Source organism: Manis javanica, chromosome 4 (assembly GCF_040802235.1).
Source record: "Manis javanica isolate MJ-LG chromosome 4, MJ_LKY, whole genome shotgun sequence".
Classification (NCBI taxonomy): Eukaryota; Metazoa; Chordata; class Mammalia; order Pholidota; family Manidae; genus Manis; species Manis javanica.
In genome coordinates, this window is record NC_133159.1 from 179,778,800 (window position 1) to 179,797,510 (window position 18,711).

General features: G+C 47.2%; 1 protein-coding gene across 8 annotated transcripts; it reads left to right on the forward strand.

The window, feature by feature from the left end:
- AFMID (arylformamidase) lies at positions 1–18,429 on the forward strand. 8 transcript variants are annotated; one of them, XM_017677394.3, is made up of 11 exons: positions 1–140; positions 1,668–1,758; positions 11,402–11,506; positions 11,589–11,637; positions 12,325–12,410; positions 12,495–12,567; positions 12,742–12,899; positions 13,123–13,201; positions 13,324–13,465; positions 13,675–13,779; positions 15,481–18,429. In XM_017677394.3, the coding sequence occupies exons 1-11, from the start codon at positions 81–83 to the stop codon at positions 15,511–15,513; spliced, it is 981 nt and encodes a 326-aa protein (XP_017532883.3). In that variant the 5' UTR covers positions 1–80; the 3' UTR covers positions 15,514–18,429. The 8 variants fall into 8 exon arrangements, with proteins under 8 accessions (XP_017532883.3, XP_017532884.3, XP_036852922.2 ...); XM_017677395.3 differs by having other exon boundaries at positions 12,742–12,839; XM_036997027.2 differs by lacking the exon at positions 12,325–12,410 and having other exon boundaries at positions 12,495–12,647.
- The last annotated feature ends 282 nt before the right edge of the window (positions 18,430–18,711 follow it).

The following is an 18,711-nucleotide window of genomic DNA, read 5'->3' on the forward strand; positions in this document are numbered from 1 at the left end:
TCCGCCCCTCGCCCCGCCCCTCGCGCCTTCCCTTTATAAGGGAGCTGACTGAGCACGCACGCTGCGCTGTAGCTGGCGGGATGGAGTCCCCGCGCGAAGGTCCCGAGTGCGAGGCACCCTGGAAGACGATGTCCAACGAGGTAGGCGGGTTGCAGGCGGGGGCTGGGCCGTGCCGGGGCTGAGTAGGTCAGATGGCAGATCCGCAAAGGAAGCTTAGAAGCTGCTCGGTGGGCATCGCCGAGGGCCTGCCGTGTGTCAGCTCCGGAAAGCTTTAGCACGTGGTCTATTTTACTGCTCGCCACAGGAAAGCTTTTGTTAGCCTCATTTTCAGGGTGGAGAAAATTCAAGTCCAGGCTGTGTTAATATCCATAAACCCACAGGGGTTGGGGCAGAAATGCTGCCCTTAGTCCTAGGTTATGCAACGTTTGTGGGGGCTGTGCCAGGATGGAGAAAGGCCGTATTTACCAAAGCAGCCGTGAGGGCAGGGGACAGCGTGGGCAAAGCCTCCTGATGACTATCGTTCAGTTATACTTACCTGACTCATGTACCTGCATTTTAGGCAGTCGTTCTTCTGATCATGGACACATCCGAGCATTCTCAGTCACACACAGACAGACACACAGCTGTCTACATACAGTATCAACCGACTCTCAGAAACCCATTGCATAATCATTATCATACATAATAGCTACAAAAATGGTGTTAGCAGTCACGGGTATGGCTGTAAACATCCTACAGGTACAGACTCTCCAGATCCAAAGACCTCCAGCTCAGAAACCCATTCGAGGGGAGGAGGAAATAAGCCACATTTGCATAGTTAGCTTTACTGCATTTACATGCCTTATGTCTTGTAACTGTGAGGCTGGCATTATGCCCATCTTATAAATGAGGGAACAGAGACCCAGAGACTGTAAGTCGATTGCCCAGGGTAAAACAGCCTGTATGTAAATGATACAGCTTGGATGGCACTCAGCCTATCCGACTCCAGAGTCCAGGACCTTTCTGTGAAGCCACCATGTCTTCAAATTTCCGAGTCTGACCTCTACCCTTTCTCCTTCGCCTTTGAGACCTTTCTCCAGAACCTCGTTCCCTGTGTCTTTTTGTGTTAAGTCTCAACATCTTATCCTGACGTCTGTCATCTGCCAGCCCCAGCTTTGCAGCCTCACCTCTGTTTCATCAACACTTCCAAACTGACCTTTGATGCCTGCCTCTCGCCTCTGTGCTGTTGGTAGGTTGGTTGTGCTGTGTCCTTCTGCAGCTAGAATCAACCTCTCAGAAAAGGACAGCTCCACGTCACTTTCTCTACAGTGGCCACCCCAGCTCCCTGGCCTCCCATAGTCTTAGCTGCTGTAGGAGTGGTGTCCGTAGTGGCACTAACTGGGACACATTTACACAACCTTATGTCCCTTTCAAGGTTGTCTGCTGGTTAAAGGTCAGAGATCTGGAAGCATCTGTGATGTATTTGAAGCACCTGTTCATGAGTGGGGGAGAATGGGGAGCAGGTTGCCAGGCTGGAGACTGGAGGGGCTTGAAGGAAGCTGAGGACATCTGGAGAGCCTGAGATATTGGGTCAGGGGCTTCACATGGCATCCAGGCATACGGAGGGTGGGGGCACACTCTGTGTGGGAAACAAAGGTCCTACAGAACCTTGTGTCTGTGCCCCCTAGGAGCTGGAGAATCAGTACACGCCCAGCAGATGGGTCGTCCGACTGGGAGCAGAGGAGGCCCTGAGGACCTATTCACAGATGGGAAGTGAGGGTATGGCGACCTCTCTGGCTGCTTCTGGTGGACTTTGGCATGTGGCAGTGGTTCAGAATTGTGAGGGGGGCGTGAGTTGCCTCTGGGGCGGTTCCCAGCCAGGCCCTACTGAAGCCTAAGCCTCCTCTGCTCAGAGCCAGGCTTGTGGAGCCCTTGCCCCAGGGCTGCTGGAGGCAGGAAAGGCCCACCCACCGCGCTCCCTCTCCCGTCCTGCTCAGCCAGCCGTGCCCAGGTCCTTAGGACCACATGCCACAGGGGCACAGCGGGGCAGAGTGAGAATAGGAGGGCCCCCCAACATGGGATATTGTTGCTATTTGTAAGAGGCAGAGTCCTTTTTTTTTTTCTTTAAAGAAACAGGTCTGGGAACCTATCAGCTAGTGAGTCACAAGGTTAACTCCCGTCTCCAGCCTGTGTGTCCAGAGTGCTGTACTTTGCTTTTTCGCTTGGTGAAGCACCCAGTGGGGCCGGGGGAGCAGGCTTCGTGAAAGAAGTGTGAGTTAGGGAGCAGCCGGCTCCAGCCTCAGCCAGGGACGTTGGAGTGGGCGGATCTGCTCTGTCACAGCTGACCGAACCGAGTCCCAAGTGCGGTGGTTCTCTAAACGGATAATCCAGCAGGAAGAACAGGCTCGTGGGGTTATTCCAGCACATTCCATCGCCCTCCCTGTTCTTTGTAGAAGTGCGGTGGAGCCTCGCCCCAGACTTTGAAGAGTCCCCTGCTGTGCCCGGCTCTGTGCCAAATACATGTATCTCTATTTGCTCAGTTAGTATTTGAGTGTGTGGTGAGATGGATGTGAGCTTACAGAAAAGCTGTCTGTCTGAATCGTCTTGAGGGAGCAGAGAGCCGGCCACGCTGAGAAAGGGACTCACCCGGAAGGAGCACGAGCTAAGAAGAATGTGTTGCCTGCGGCCCTCAGGGGCTAGTGATCGCCCTCCATCCCTGTGGACAGCGTTGAGCACACTCTCCACTTCCCTTCCTTTTTTTGACACTCCAGCTGGACCAGAGGGGCTGGGTGTGCAACTGACCCATCTCACACCCAAAGAGCACAAGCCTGGTAACGGGCGCTGGGGCCAGGGGAGAAAGCAGAGCGAGGCGTGCGCAGGAGTGGAGCCGGTCGCCGTTCCAGATGTGGACATTTTGTTCATCATGGGCTTTTTGACATTAATTTTGCTTTAAAAAATACTGCATTTAAATATTATTTGTCCTAGTGTGGGCCAGCTTGGGCTGCCATAACAAAATGTATAGACTGGATGGCTTAAATGTCAGGAATCTATTTCTCACAGTTCTGGAGGCTTAGAAGTCCAAGATCAAGGTGTGAAGGTCCTCTGGGCTCTTCCCCTTCTAAGGCCACATGGTGGGGCTCTCTCCTCATGACCTCATCCAAATTAATCACCTCCCAAAGGCGCCACCCCGAAATGCCATCCCATTAGGGGTTAGGGCTTCAGCACAGGAACACTGGGGAGGCACAGAAAAGTTCAACTCATAGCGGTTTTCATTGCTGACGTTTTGGCTTCCTCCGACGCAGCCGCCCAGTGTTGTACCCAAGGCAGAGGCCTCACCGATCTCACTCTTATCCAGGCCCTGCATGTTGAGGTTACATAACTTGCTTAGGCTCATGCAGGTCGGGATGGTCACCACTTCGCTGAGCTGAATGTCCAGGGGACAGCGGTGACGATGGCCAGGCGGCTGTGTGAGTGCCGCCCCAGCTGACGTCTGCTGGCACAGTTCCCAGGCCTCTCTGGTGCTGAGTGTGGACTGGGAGATGGTCATGTTGGCATCAGACTCCTAGGCGACAGCAAAGGGATGGAAGGCAGAAATAACGGAAAATGAAGTCTCCTGCCGACCCAGGAAACCTCCACAAAGGTAGAAGACGCAGGAAACACGTTTTATTAGTGAGTATGGCTTAAACGAAACCGCAGAGTGTATCACAGGCAAGCAGCCACTAGCAAGTTGGCTGTTTTTAGGTGACAATTGATTTTCTTACTCTAGAAGGAGTACATGATTATTGAAAAGGATTTAAAAAATAAAATCATCTGCAACCCTGTCACTAACTGCTAACTAGATGGGGGCCAAGGGCCTCTGCCTTCTCATAAACTGCTGCCACTCCATGTAGGCAACCCCTGGTCTTCAACCCTTCCGTGACTTCTGGTGGGTCTCCCCGCCCCATTCTTGCATTAGTCTTTGGCCCCCCCACTTCCCTAATTGCTGTAACACAGTGCTCAGATGGGTCCATGGGCCCTGCATCCTAGGCCTGGAGTTTCTGACTAAGAATTCTGACGCTTTGGGTTGTGAGTATTTGAAATCCAATTTTTGCTTTATCGGAAAGGAAGTTTGTAGTAAGGGTTAGTTGCTGAAGTCCTCCTGGCTTCCACCCCTTGGGTTCAGGGCCTGGAGAGCTGGTGGTATACACGCTCTGGGGGAGGCTGTGGGCCACCTCATTCTCTGTCCCTGAACTCAGCTGCCCACCGCCAACCACTTAGTTTGGTTTGGGCACAACATAAATCTGGTTGGCTCATGCGTTTTTTTTTTAAGAACTCTTGTGTCAATTAAATCATTACCTTTTGATGAACCTGCTCTGCTGATGAGCTTGTCAGGCACAAGCATCTTCACACTGTGCTGGTGGGAGGGTAGCTGGCCAACCCCCACGGAGGGCAGTGGGCAGTGGGCTCAAAGTGACAAACACAGGTACCTTCTGATCCAGAAACTGCATTGCTGAGAGCACTTCCTACAGACCCTGGCACGCAGGTGTCATCACGTGTGCATAAGGCTGCTCACGGCAGGTTGTCTTGTGGTAGCCAAGTCCAAGGGCCTCTCGGCCTAGGATCGGTTTATCATTGACCGATCCATTTCATGAACGTGTACCGGATGCCTGACATGTGCTGGTCACTCATCTGTGTGCACAGGATGTATCATTGAGCAAAATGGACAAACCCCTGCCCATGTATCATGGGGAAGGTGATAAACAATAGACAGAAGGACTGAGTGAATGGCATCATCTGTTGGAAGGCGCAAGTGAGCTGGGAGGGCTGTTACTGGCTTCCCGGGGAGAAGTGAAGGGCGCTCCAGGGTGGTCTCAGCAGGAACGGGGAGACTTGGCATTCAGAATAAGGAGGGGAGGGATTGCCGAGAGATTTCCCGATCATTGGCTGTGGTTTGTTCGGCTTAAGCAACCGGTCTGACTGGTCATGTGAACCTGCCATTTCTCTTTCCTAAGAAGCCTCCCTCTGGCCTTGCGCTCGCACTCCAGTGGCGTTGGAGACATCGTGACGGCAAAACGGGCTTTGCAGACGCTTCTCCTTCCCTGCAAAGGCAGCCTGGTCCCTGGCTTTAGCATCTCCTGTACCTTTTATTTCTCTTGGCTTTGAGCAGTCCAGCTGAAATGGAGATGGTCCATTTTAATACATTGGTAAACACATTTTATACACACTGTCTGCACCCACTAAGTTTACCCCTTCAGGCGGTGCAGAATCACCCAGCCCAGGGGAGCAGTGTTGTCCTTTTGGGCTCTCCTTGGCCACCAAGGTTGGGGACCTGGGGTCCTCCAGGGACATGGATCCCACATAGCAGGTCCCTTCCCACAAAATGTTCAGTATGAGAAAGATGGCACTGGTCCTGCTGCATGGTAATAATATGACCTGCTTTTCCTCTTTACATCATGAACTACTCTCCTATTTCTTTTTGATGAGTGCCTTTTGGGTCCTGTTTACACTCTTTGCCTGTTCCACGATCTTGAGGCCCTCCTATTTTCTTTTCTAAAAGCTTTGTTGTCTTCTCTTTGACACTGAGATCTGTAATCCATCTGGAATTGATCTGGTATGGTGAGAGGTAGGGATAAAGAAGCTTTTCTTTCCATTTGGTATTCAAGTGACCTAACACTGCTTATTGATTATTTACTCCTTGCACAATTTTCCTACGAGTGGTTGATTTTTTTAAAATTCATTTTATTATCATTAATCTACAATTCCATGAAGAACATTATGGTTACTAGACTCCCCCCTTCACCAAGTCCCCCCAACAAACCCCATTACAGTCACTGTCCATCAGCGTAGTAAGATGCTGTAGAGTCACTACTTGTCTTCTCTGTGTTGCACAGCCCTCCCCATGCCCCCCCCCCATTATACATGCTAATCGTAAGGCCCCCTTTCTTTTTCCTTGCCCTTCCCACCCCTCCTGCCCAGTCCCTTCCCCTTTGGTAACTATTAGTCCATTCTTGGGTTCTGTGATTCTGCTGCTGTTTTGTTCCTTCAGTTTTCCTTTGTTCTTATACTGCACATATGAGTGAAATCATTTGGTACTTGTCTTTCTCCGCCTGGCTTATTTCACTGAGCATAATACCCTCCAGCTCCATCCGTGTTGTTGCAAATGGTAGGATTTGTTTTTTTGTTATGGCTGAGTAATATTCCATTGTGTATATGTACCACATCTTCTTTATCCATTCATCTACTGATGGACATTTAGGTTGCTTCCATTTCTTGGCTATTGTAAATAGTGCTGCGATAAACATAGGGGTGCATATGTCTTTTTCAAACTGGGCTGCTGCATTCTTAGGGTAAATTCCTAGAAGTGGAATTCCTGGGTCAAATGGGATGTCTATTTTGAGCTTTTTGAGGAACCTCCATACTGCTTTCCACAATGGTTGAACTAATTTGCATTCCCACCAGCAGTGTAGGAGGGTTCCCCTTTCTCCACAACCTCACCAACATTTGTTGTTATTTGTCTTTTCGATGGTGGCGATCCTTACTGGGGTGAGGTGATACCTCATTGTGGTTTTAATTTGCATTTCTCTGATGACAAGTGATGTGGAACATCTTTTCATGTGTCTGTTGGCCATCTGAATTTCTTCTTTGGAGAACTGTCTGTTCAGATCCTCTGCCCATTTTTTAATTGGATTATTTGCTTTTTGTTTGTTGAGGTGCATGAGCTCTTTATATATTTTGGATGTCAAGCCTTTATCGGATCTGTCATTTATGAATATATTCTCCCGTACTGTAGGGTACCTTTTTTGTTCTATTGATGGTGTCCTTTGCTGTACAGAAGCTTTTCAGCTTGATATAGTCCCACTTGTTCATTTTTGCCTTTGTTTCCCTTGCCCGGGGAGATATGTTCATGAAGAAGTCACTCATGTTTATGTCCAAGAGATTTTTGCCTATGTTTTTTTCTAAGAGTTTTATGGTTTCATGACTTACATTCAGGTCTTTGATCCATTTCGAATTTACTTTTGTGTATGGGGTTAGACAGTGATCCAGTTTCATTCTCTTACATGTAGCTGTCCAGTTTTGCCAGCACCATCTGTTGAAGAGACTGTCATTTCCCCATTCTATGTCCACGGCCCCTTTATCATATATTAATTGACCATAAATGTTTGGGTTGATATCTGGGGTCTTTCTTCTGTTCCACTGGTCTGTGGCTCTGTTATTGTGCCAGTACCAGACTGTCTTGATTACTGTGGCTTTGTAGTAGAGCTTGAAGTTCGGGAGTGAGATCCCCCCAACTTTATTCTTCCTTTTCAGGATTGCTTTGGCTATTCGGGGTCTTTGGTGTTTCCGTATGAATTTTTGAACTATTTGTTCTAGTTCGTTGAAGAATGTTGTTGGTAATTTGATAGGGATTGCATCAAATCTGTAGATTGCTTTGGGCAGGATGGCCATTTTGATGATATTAATTCTTCCTAGCCAAGAGCATGGGATGAGTTTCCATTTGTTAGTGTCCTCTTTCTCTTAAGAGTGTCTTATAGTTTTCAGGGTATAGGCCTTTCACTTCCTTGATAAGGTTTATTCCTAAGTATTTTATTCTTGCTGATGCAATTGTGAATGGAATCGTTTTCCTGATTTCTCTTTCTATTCATTGTTAGTGTATAGGAACGCCACAGATTTCTGTGTATTAATTTTGTATCCTGCAACTTTGCTGTATTCCGATATCAGTTCTAGTAGTTTTGGAGTGGAGTCTTTAGGGTTTTTTATGTACAATATCATGTCATCTGCAAATAGTGACAGTTTGACTTCTTCTTTACCAATCTGGATGCCTTGTATTTCTTTGTTTTGTCTGATTGCTGTGGCTAGGACCTCCAGTACCATGTTGAATAACAAGTGGGGAGAGTGGGCATCCCTGTCTTGTTCCTGATCTCAAAGGAAAAGCTTTCAGCTTCTCGCTGTTCAGTATGATGTTAGCTGTGGGTTTGTCATATATGGCCTTTATTATGTTGAGGTACCTGCCCTCTGTACCTATTTTGCTGAGAGTTTTTATCATGAATGGATGTTGAATTTTGTCGAATGCTTTTTCAGCATCTATGGAGATGATCATGTGGTTTTTGTCCTCCTTTTTGTTTATGTGGTGGATGAAGTTGATGGATTTTCGAATGTTGTACCATCCTTGCATCCCTGGGATGAATCCCACTTGGTCATGGTGTATGATCCTTTTGATGTATTTTTTAATTCGGTTTGCTAATATTTTGTTGAGTATTTTTGCATCTACGTTCGTCAGGGATATTGGTCTGTAATATTCTTTTTTGGTGGAGTCTTTGCCTGGTCTTGGTATTCGGGTGATGTTGGCTTCATAGAATGAGTTTGGGAGTATTCCCTCCTCTTCTATTTTTTGGAAAACTTTAAGGAGAATGGGTATTATATCTTCTCTGTATGTCTGATAAAATTCCGAAGTAAGTCCATCTGGCCTGGGTTTTTTTTTCTTGGGTAGTTTTTTGATTACTGCTTCAATTTCTTTGCTGGTAATTGGTTTGTTTAGATTTTGTGTTTCTTCCTTGGTCAGTCTTGGAAGGTTGTATTTTTCAAGGAAGTTGTCCATTTCTCCTAGGTTTTCCAGCTTAGTAGCATATAGGTTTTCATAGTAGTCTCTAATAATTCTTTGTATTTCTGTGGGGTCTGTCATGTTTTTTTCCTTTCTCATTTCTGATTCTATTGATGTGTGTTGATTCTCTTTTTCTCTTAATAAGTCTGGCTGGAGGCTTATCTATTTTGTTTATTTTCTCAAAGAACCAGCTCTTGGTTTCATTGATTTTTTTCTATTGTTTTATTCTTCTCAATTTTGTTTATTTCTTCTCTGATCTTTATTATGTCCCTCCTCTGCTGACTTTAGGCCTCATTTGTTTTTCTTTTTCTAATTTTGATAATTGCGACGTTAGACTGTTCATTTGGGATTGTTCTTCCTTCTTTAAATATGCCTGGATTGCTATATACTTTCCTCTTAAGACTGCTTTCGCTGCGTCCCACAGAAGTTGGGGCTTTGTGTTGTTGTTGTCATTTATTTCCATATATTGCTGGATATCCGTTTTAATTTGGTCGTTGATCCATTGACTATTTAGGAGCATGTTGTTAAGCCTCCATGTGTTTGTAAGCCTTTTTGCTTTCTTTGTAGAATTTATTTCTAGTTTTATACCTTTGTGGTCTGAAAAGTTGGTTGGTAGGATTTCAATATTTTGGAATTTACTGAGGCTCTTTTTGTGGCCTAGTATGTGGTCTATTCTGGAGAATGTTCCATATGCACTTGAGAAGAATGTGTATCCTGTTGCTTTTGGATGTAGAGTTCTATAGATGTCTATTAGGTCCATCTGTTCTAGTGTGTTGTTCAGTGTCTGTGTGTCCTTACTTATCTTCTGTCTGGTGGATCTGTCCTTTGGAGTGAATGGTGTGTTGAAGTCTCCTAAAATGAATGTATTGCATTCTGTTTCCTCCTTTAGTTCTGTTAATATTTGTTTCACATATGCTGGTGCTCCTGTGTTGGGTGCATATATATTTATAGTGGTTATATCCTCTTGTTGGACTGAGCCCTTTATCATTATGTAATGTCCTTCTTTATCTCTTGTTAGTTTCTTTGTTTAGAAGTCTATTTTGTCTGATACAAGTACTGCAACACCTGCTTTTTTCTCCCTATTGTTTGCATGAAATATCTTTTTCCATCCGTTGACTTTTAGTCTGTGCATGTCTTTGGGTTTAAGGTGAGTCTCTTGTAAGCAGCATATAGATGAGTCTTGTTTTTTTATCCATTCAGTGACTCTATGTCTTTTGATTGGTGCATTCAGTCTATTTACATTTAGGGTGATTATCAATAGGTATGTACTTATTGCCATTGCAGGCTTTAGATTCGTGGTTACCAAAGGTTCCAGGTTACTTTCCTTACTATCTAAGAGTCTAACTTAACTCAGTATGCTGTTGCAAACACAATCTAAAGGTTCTTTTCTATTTCTCCTCCTTTTTCTTCCTCCTTCATTCTTTTTATATTAGGTATCAATTTCTGTACTTTTTGTCTGTCCCCTGATTGACTTTGAGGATAGTTAATTTAATTTTGCATTTGCTTCATAATTAGCTGTTCTACTTTCTTTACTGTGGTTTTATTACCTCTGGTGACAGCTATTCAACCTTAGGAACACTTCCATCTATAGCAGTCCCTCCAAAATAGACTGTAGAGATGGTTTGTGGGAGGCAAGTTCTCTCAGCTTTTGCTTATCTGGAAATTGTTTCATCCCTCCTTCAAATTTAAATGATAATCTTGCCAGATAAAGTAATCTTGGTTCCAGGCCCTTCTGCTTCATGGCATTAAATACATCATGCCACAATGAGTGGTTACTTTTTATCAGGTCCTGCGTGTACAGATGTGAGCAAAGCAAAGCCCTTGTCTTCACAGAGCCTATGTTCTAGTGAGGGCAGCAGGCAGTAAACAAGGTGAAAAGTATGTATTCATCAAGGGTGATGAATATTGGGATAATCAGTAAATCAGAAAACGGGGATATAGCATCATGTATTTATTAACCCATCTTCTATTACAGGTCACTTGGGGTTTGTCCAATGTTTTGCTATTATAGGTAGCATTCCTGTAGACATCTGTAAATAAGTCCTTGGAAATATTTCTGATTATTTCCTTACAATAAATATATGGATAGGGACTTACGCATCAAGGAATGTGCTATTCTTGGGCTTTGATACATAGTTCCAAGTTGCCCCCCAAAAGAGCTTACCAGTGTACACTCTGCCCAGTGCCCAGTGTTGGGAGGAGATAAGCTACCTGGAATTCAGTGATTTGGGGGGAGCAGTTGACTGGGGGTCACTTTGTACTGCAGTGTGAATGTACAGGGCTGCCTCCACCCCCACACCTCTGCCTGGGGTATTTATTTCTCTTACAATGCCCTTTGTCCTTTCAAGGGCTCAAGTCCTAACCAATTTTCATATCCCTCTGACCTCCCCGTCATGACACTCAGTTGTAAATTCATATTGTTTCATTATATATTTATTTCACGTGAGTTTATATCTTGCATCCCTAAAAGGTCATTTTTCCGAATTCTTGGAAAAGCTCATACTTCCTGGAGCATGTAGCAAAGTGTTACACACACAATAAGCATGTTGTGTGGTGGTCGTAAAGTGGTGGTCAGATGGTGCCCATCAGAACTGCAATCTCATGTATAGACAGACACCATCAGGTAGTGTTGGCCCCACCTGGATGGGCCAGTTTGGTCTCTTTGTACCTACACACACCTGGGATGTGCCCTCCCAGATTATGGTGGGGTCTCGGGGAAGATCTGTCATGGGAGCCCTGGCAGCTGGAGTTGGCTGGTCAGCCCAAAGGCTGTCTCTGAAATAAAGCATAAATGGCTGCTGCCTGAGGTCGCACTTACAGCAACTTGTCTGTTTCCCGAGGCAGCCACCAAGAGGGCCCGGGCCACCAGGAGGAGCCTGCTGCACATCCCCTATGGAGAGGGCCACGGTGAGACACTGGACATCTATTTTCCTGAGGGCATGTCTGAAGGTAAGGGCCGGGCAGGTGATCCCTGGCAGAGCCCAGCCAGGCACCAGCCTCAGCCGTGCACTTTGTTTTGTCCTGTGTGCAGCCTGGCCTGTCTGTGTGTTTTTCCACGGAGGATACTGGCAGAGTGGAAGGTGAGTGAGGGAATTTGGATGAACAGAGGAAAGGGGAGACTCCTCTCCCAGGCATCTGGGTGTCCTGGGGCTCCTGCAACAAATGACCACACACTGGGGGCTCAGAACAATGAGATTGACTCTGAAAGTTCTGGAGGCCAGAGGTCTGAGACCAGGGTGTCAGCAGGACATGCTCCCTCCCAAGGCAGGGTTCCCAAGGGGAGGGCCTGTTCTCGGCTCCTCCATCTTCTGGGGCCCGAGGTCTTCCTCGGTTTGTGGCCACAGCACTTCCATCCGGCCTTCATCTTCCTGTTTTCTGTGTGTGTCTCTCTCAAATCTCCTCTCCTGTTATAATGTTACTAGTCATTGGATTTAGAATCCAAAATCCAGGGTGATCTCGTCTCAAGATTCTTAATTGCATCTGCATAGACTGTATTTGCCATCTCTCATGTCTGATGTCCTTTGATTCTCCAAACTGGCACCCTCAGAGAAAGAACGTAATTGTCCCTATTTTACAGATGAGGGACCAGGCTTAGAGTTTAAATAAAGTCTCCATGGCCCCACAGCTAGCATGTGGTGTGGTGAGGACAGAGCGTGCTGTCTTCCTGTGACACATGGGGGCCACGGAGGGGCGCTGCACTGGGTGGACAGGGCGCAGCAGCAGAGCGGCTAAGCTGTCTCCGGTTGTCACATCTTTGTCTCCTGCAGTAAAGATACATCAGCTTTCATGGTGAACCCACTGACAGCACAGGGGGTGGCCGTGGTGATAGTGGCTTACGACATTGCCCCCAAAGGTAATGAGCGTGGCCTTTCCAGTACAAGGGCCAGTGGGCTTCAGCGGGGAGGGAGCCCCTGACGCCAGCTCGTGCTCTGTGCAGGCACCCTGGACCAGATGGTGGACCAGGTGACCCGGAGCATCGTGTTTGTCCAGAAGTTGTATCCATGCAATCAGTGGGTATCGCTGCAGATTTTCCTCTCATCAGGCGAAGCTGGGCTGGGGGAGCAGTGGATTCAGCCCAGCTGCCCTTCTGGTCTGTGGAGCAGAGGGCAAACTGGGACTGCCTGATACTGGCCTGAAGCTCTAGGAAACTGACACAAATCCAACTCTGCTCTGACCCATCCCAGGGGCATTTACCTGTGCGGACACTCAGCTGGGGCCCACTTGGCCGCCATGATGCTCCTGGCCCGCTGGCCCAACCGTGGAGTCACACCCAATCTCAGAGGTGTCCATGGGGACCGTGGCCCACCTGGGCAGCCTTCACCCTCCCCTGATGTGCCAGATGGTCTGTACCAGCTGCTCAAAATCCCAGCAGCCTTGAGCGGCTTGTCCTGGGCGCTGTGAGCTGGGCCTGCTTTGGTTTTCCTCTGTCCCCACCCTGGTCCTGCCCCTCCAGCCCTGGAGGCTGGGCTGGCCCCTCTTGCCCCACCTGGGGCCTGCGTGAGGCCTGCTGTGGGTGGAGTGTCGGCCCCACCTGCAGCCTGGCCCTCTGTCCTTCACCTTCACAGGCCTTTTCCTGGTAAGTGGGATCTATGACCTAGAGCCGATCCTGCACACCTCTCACAGCGCCCCTCTCCTCATGACCCTGTGAGCCACTTGCTCCCGCCTCCCTCCGGCTGTTCTGGAGCCTGGAGCCTGCAGGGAGAGCTGGGGTGGGGGTGGGGGACAAAGGCGTCTCTGTCCTGACCCTTGCCCACCCCCTCCACCAGGGAGGTTGCTCAGAGGAACAGCCCACAGTGGCACCTGGGAGCGACCCTGACACAGCCCGCGGATCCCACGTGCCGTGTGCTGGTGATCCTGGGCCAACACGACTCCCCTGAATTCCACCGACAGTCCCGGGAGTTCTATCAGGTACCCCGCCCCCCCAGGACCCTGCTCTTGGCCAGAGGTTGAGGATCATGTGATCTCATTATCTTCCTCTTTATTTCACCCAAATGGACCCCAAGACCATCAACCATTGCCCCTGGCACGCACCAGGGGCAAATAGTGAGCGCCTGGTGCGTGCCAGGCTTGGTGCTCCCACAGCCTCAGGCTCCCTCTTCTCTCATTTCGGCATCCAGACACTCTGCCGAGGCGGGTGGGAAGCCTCGTTTGAAGAACTCCGTGACGTGGATCACTTTGAAATCATTTGGAACCTGACCCGGAAGGACTATGTGCTCACCCAGGTGAGGCGCGCCCGCTCACCATGCACAGCATGGATCCTGCCTTAGCCCCTCCTCAGCAGGGCAGCTGGGCAGGCAGGGCGCACAGAGGAGCCTTCTGGAGCGTTCTTTGGCATCTGGGAGGTGGGGGTCCTGACAATAGGAGACCACCTATACTTCACTTCGTGCTGAAATGGCCCCAGGCAACCTATACCTGGGCGCTCAGGTGGGGTCAGCATGGCCTGGGGCTGTGGGGGGGGCACGGGCAGGTACAGGGGGGTGTTAGCCTGTCTGTGTGTAAGCCTAAAAGCAAAGCCAGCTCAGCACAGGAAAGGCAGGTGGCTTTGGTGTATAAATGTTTATTACAATTTTAGTGTGAAAAAGCCCTTTAAAAGTCAGAGGATAAATTGGGGAAACCATTAGCATGCACCTGGAAGACTTAGTTACTACTTTTTTTCTTTTTCTTTTTTTTCTGGGAAAGTGGGCACTTGAGTAGCTCCACTTTTTAATCAGCTACCACCTTAGTGGGGTTTTTATTGTATTCGGTTTTACATAGTTAATATCCTTAAGACATAAAGAGCACTTTCCAACCAATAAGAATGGTTCTTCTCTTTCAGAACAGAAATAAATAGGCAAAATGGACAGAGAATAAGAGATAATTTAAAAAGAAAACTAATTGGCCAGAAAGCATGGGGAAAGTTAAATTGCATTAGTGGTCATAGAACTGTCACTTAAAATGACAGTCCTTTCCCTTCTCTCATTGAAAATGTTATTACGATTATGCCCAGCACTGGTGAAGATGTAGTGAAGGGAGTCCTCGCCACTCCTGGTGGGAGCACAGCCTGGCAAAATGCATCCAAACCTGCTGAGCCAGTGACTCTGCTGCTTGGAAACTGTCTTCAGCTTAATCAAACACACAAAGATAGTCTCTGCAGCTTTTACATGCTCAAAACTTAGAAACCTTAATGTCCAGTGAAGTCAAGTTATGATATAATCGGGTAATAAAGTGAAGTTTGTGAAAAGTAGTTAGCATAGGTCAGATTGATTCAGCTAGGAGAGCAAAAACACAGGAAACAACTGGTCCAGTGTATTTCTAGTTTTAAAATACATGGACAGCTATAGACCCTTGGAGGCATAAATGTGCATATGAAAAAGCCATTTACCAGTAATACTGTAAGTACATTTTTGAAATCCATTTTCACATTCTCTACTAAGAACATGTATTGCTTTTTTTATCTGGGGAAAAAACAAACACCTATAAGTGACATCTCCTGAAAAACCTAAAAAGTAAATATTTTAGGTTTTGGGGGCTGCACCATCTCTGACACAATTACCCAACTCTGCCATTATAACAAAAGCTGCCACAAACAGTTTGTAAACAATGAATGTGGCTCTGCTCCAATAAAACTTTATTTATGGATGCTGAAGTTTGAATTTTATATGGTTTTTACATGGTGTGAAATAATATTCTTTTTTATTTTCAACTGCTTAAAAATGTAAAGCCGTTCTTGGCTTGTGGGTCATACAAAAATGGGCATCGAGCTAGAGGTAAGCCTACGTGTGGTTGGGAGCTTTATTAGAACATTTCAAATGAGAGATGGGAAAGGGCTGTCACGTTAAATGCCGTCTCTGTGACCACCGATGCAGCCTGTTTCTTTAATCAGATTCTTTCTGAGAGGTTCTCACAACAGCTTCTCAGTTCTGGGGCTTTTGGGTTTTTTGCAGATGATTTTGAAAACCATCTTGCAGGAGTTCTGATGGCACCTGAACCCCAGGAGGCGTGCAGCCTGACTGTGAAGCTCCTCCAGCGAGCCTGCCTGCCACCCCGCCAGCCCCAGGAGTGCCTGTGGGTCCGCTCACCCTGCCACTAGCCCATCCTCGCTGCTCTGAGCACTGCTAAAAACCTCCGCTCCGTGGCCTTCCCTGGCCTGGACCAAGCGGCCTCCAAGGAGGGGCCAGCCCAGGTCACTGCTGTGGGATGCCCAGAGCTGCCACCTGGCCAAATCTGACCCCTCTGCCTGCTGAGGAGTGACAAAGGTGACAGCTCCTAGCCATACCTGGACTTGCCTCTGGCTGACCCTTCTGTCAGAGCTCCCCAAACCAGACTTCGTTCTGTCTTGTCACCCCTTTATCCCCTCTGTCCTAGCACCCTGTGACAGATAGGACAGGCTTCTTCTGCCCCCCAGGGGTGTGTGCAATTCCCACGGACCCACCATCTCTCCTCCACCACCCTCCACACCCCACTTCCTCTCTCCCCCACTCTGAATAGCTAAGAGTTCAAGAGTGATTGATGACTGCAAAAATAGGAAATAGCCTAAATATTCATCAGTAGGGAATAAGCAATCTCACCACCATGTAGCCATTAGAAAGAGATCTATGTTCAGCACATTGGAAATCTCCACGATGTACTGTGACATGACAGAAAGCAAGATGTTCAATGATACAATATGGTACTATCACCCACAAGGTGACGTGTTCCCTTGCACATGTGTGTGGTGTAGGGAAGAGCCTGGGGTGGCCCACACCTCATGCCTGTGCTCCTCTCTGGGGATGGGGACACATGAAGGTGGGTGTTTGCTTTGCTTTCTCTGGATTCTTTGAGTCTTTTAGGATAAGACTGAAATCAGCATTTAAACGTAGTATGTAATTTGAAACATTAAAATATTCAGAAAGCTTCCAAGATGCAGGCAAATGAGAATGACATTATAGATGTAGCTTGAATCCATTCTAGATTTTTAAAGGAAATGACTCACAGATTGTAGGCCTTCATTTAATATTTGTAACAAATTTCTCAGGAGACATCTCTGGACTGCTGGCAGGAGACCCAAGTTGTCACCACACCTGGGTTTGGAAATTATTCCCTTAGCTTATGCCCTGTTCAGGCAAATGCCTTAAGGGAAGCAAACGACAGAACAAAAGTGCACTGCCTGCTGTGTGTTCCTATTTTCATTAAAATGAATATGTAGACATCTATATATGTGACATACTATATGTAGCTATCTATAGATATAGACTGTGGATTAGGTAACTATCATTGTTAAATATCCTGGTTTTGACACCTGCACTTGGCTATATGAGAAAATGAACTCTTTACAGTAAAGAGGCATAATGCCTTCTTACTGTTAAATAATTCAGGTAAAAAATATAGGCACACATGTATGCATATGAGATATAGAATACATATGTACACACACTCTGATCATATATATTCTCTCTATATATAAATATAGGTAAATAGAATGAAAATGATAAAGTGAATGAGGAACATGTAAACAAAACCTGGGTAAGGGACATGAGTATTCTTGTACTACTAACAACTTTAAGATGATGACAAAATTACCAAAAAGTTGTGACATTAAAAGAATAGAAGCCAGCAGCCGCTCGTGAAGGCCTCCTATTTCTGGCCTGGCCATCCGCTCCCCGCTGCAGCCTGCAAAGTGACTTCAGAGCACTGTCCCAGCACAAAGGACACAGACTTTTTTCCTGCAGGCTGCAGGACTTCTGCTGCTGGGACACCTACTTTGAGGAATGGGGAGTCTGCCCGCGGCCCCCCCCTCCAGTCTGGTATTCTCCTGCTGTCCTGTAGGTTTGTCACCATGGGGGCCTTGCCCCCACCCTCCTGGATACCCAGTCTGGGTGATCAGGGGCTTTGAGCTCTGTCCTTTCCTGTCCCTTAGTCCTTCAAGCTTATTTGGAGTTTTCTGTGTGACGTCAAAGCCCTGTGAAGCTGTCCTTCCTGACCGCGGAGCAGGTCAGGGCCTGTGTTGCCCACTTTGGTTGCCTAGCACCCAGGGGCGGCTTGCAGATCTGTTCCTAGAGCCGGGTTCACTCCCTTGCTCCCTGTCCTTTGCAGACATCTGCCAGCGACTCCAGGTCTCCATCGTTCACCCATAAAAGAATCTGGGTGGGGCACGGATAGGCAGGCCGGCAGGCAGAGCTGAGACTGGAAGTAGGTTCCAGCACGTGGGGAGTTTGGTGTGTGATGACTGGCGGGATCTCAAATCCATTGTGCAAAGCTGCTTATCAAACAAAGTGTGGGGGTAGCAGACTGACTCTAGGAAGGCACGAATCCAAACACTTTTCCCCGCACCTCCTGTCGATACACTTCTGGAGGGGTCCAGACTTAAACATAAAAACCCAAAGCAGAAGAAATCTTCAATGACTTATAAATCATCTGAGTGGAGCAAGCGTTTCTAAGCATGACAAAAAACAAAACTAAAGAAGCCGAGTCGTTATGTCTGCCTAAACATTAGAAACTTGTGCAGGAAAAAAAAACATGACAGTCCAAAGACAACAAATTGGAAAGGGGGTGAGTGGCTGGGGGAGAGGACAGATGAGAGAAGCCCCTTGTGTATAAAAATTCTCATCAAACAATAGGAAAAAAATCAGTAACGCAAAAGAAATGTGGTCAAAGACAAGAACTGGCAATTCATGGGAAAGGAGTTGAGGAGACGGTAAGAGAGACGCCCTCCGTTTGCAGTAGAGATGACTTTAAACAAGGACGTGCTGTTTGCATGCTCCAGCCAAGACCAAAACGTTTGATGTCCGGCAGCGTTGCCGGAGAATGGGGACTCGGGCCTTCCAAGAACGTGGTCTTGACCTTGTAAAGTTAACTAGGGAGAACTTTGACCCTGAGAACTTAGCAAACAATAAAAGTAACGCAGCCTCACCCTGCTTCCTGCCTCTGTGTGGGTCTCTGTTAATTTCTGTGTGATTTTCTCTCACCACTCTGTTTCCCAAACTTGTGAATTTTTTTCCTGTGAATTAGGCTGAGAAGTAGATCCAAGCTACCAGCTTCTTACCCAGTTCATAAAGACTGTTACTGGTAGAAATGAACAAAATTAATTTGACAATGGCTAAAACTACACATGGTAAATGTCTTTACTGACACTGATAGAAGCATCAAAGGTTTTTTAACTTAGATGTTAAAAAGTTGACCCCAGACAATAGGAACTT

Coding starts and splice junctions, on each gene's coding strand:
- AFMID (XM_017677394.3), top strand. CDS start 81: ATGGAGTCCCCGCGCGAAGGTCCCGAGTGCGAGGCACCCTGGAAGACG. Junction 1,759..11,401: donor TTCACAGATGGGAAGTGAGG/GTATGGCGACCT, acceptor TTCCCGAGGCAG/CCACCAAGAGGGCCCGGGCC. Junction 11,638..12,324: donor GGATACTGGCAGAGTGGAAG/GTGAGTGAGGGA, acceptor TGTCTCCTGCAG/TAAAGATACATCAGCTTTCA.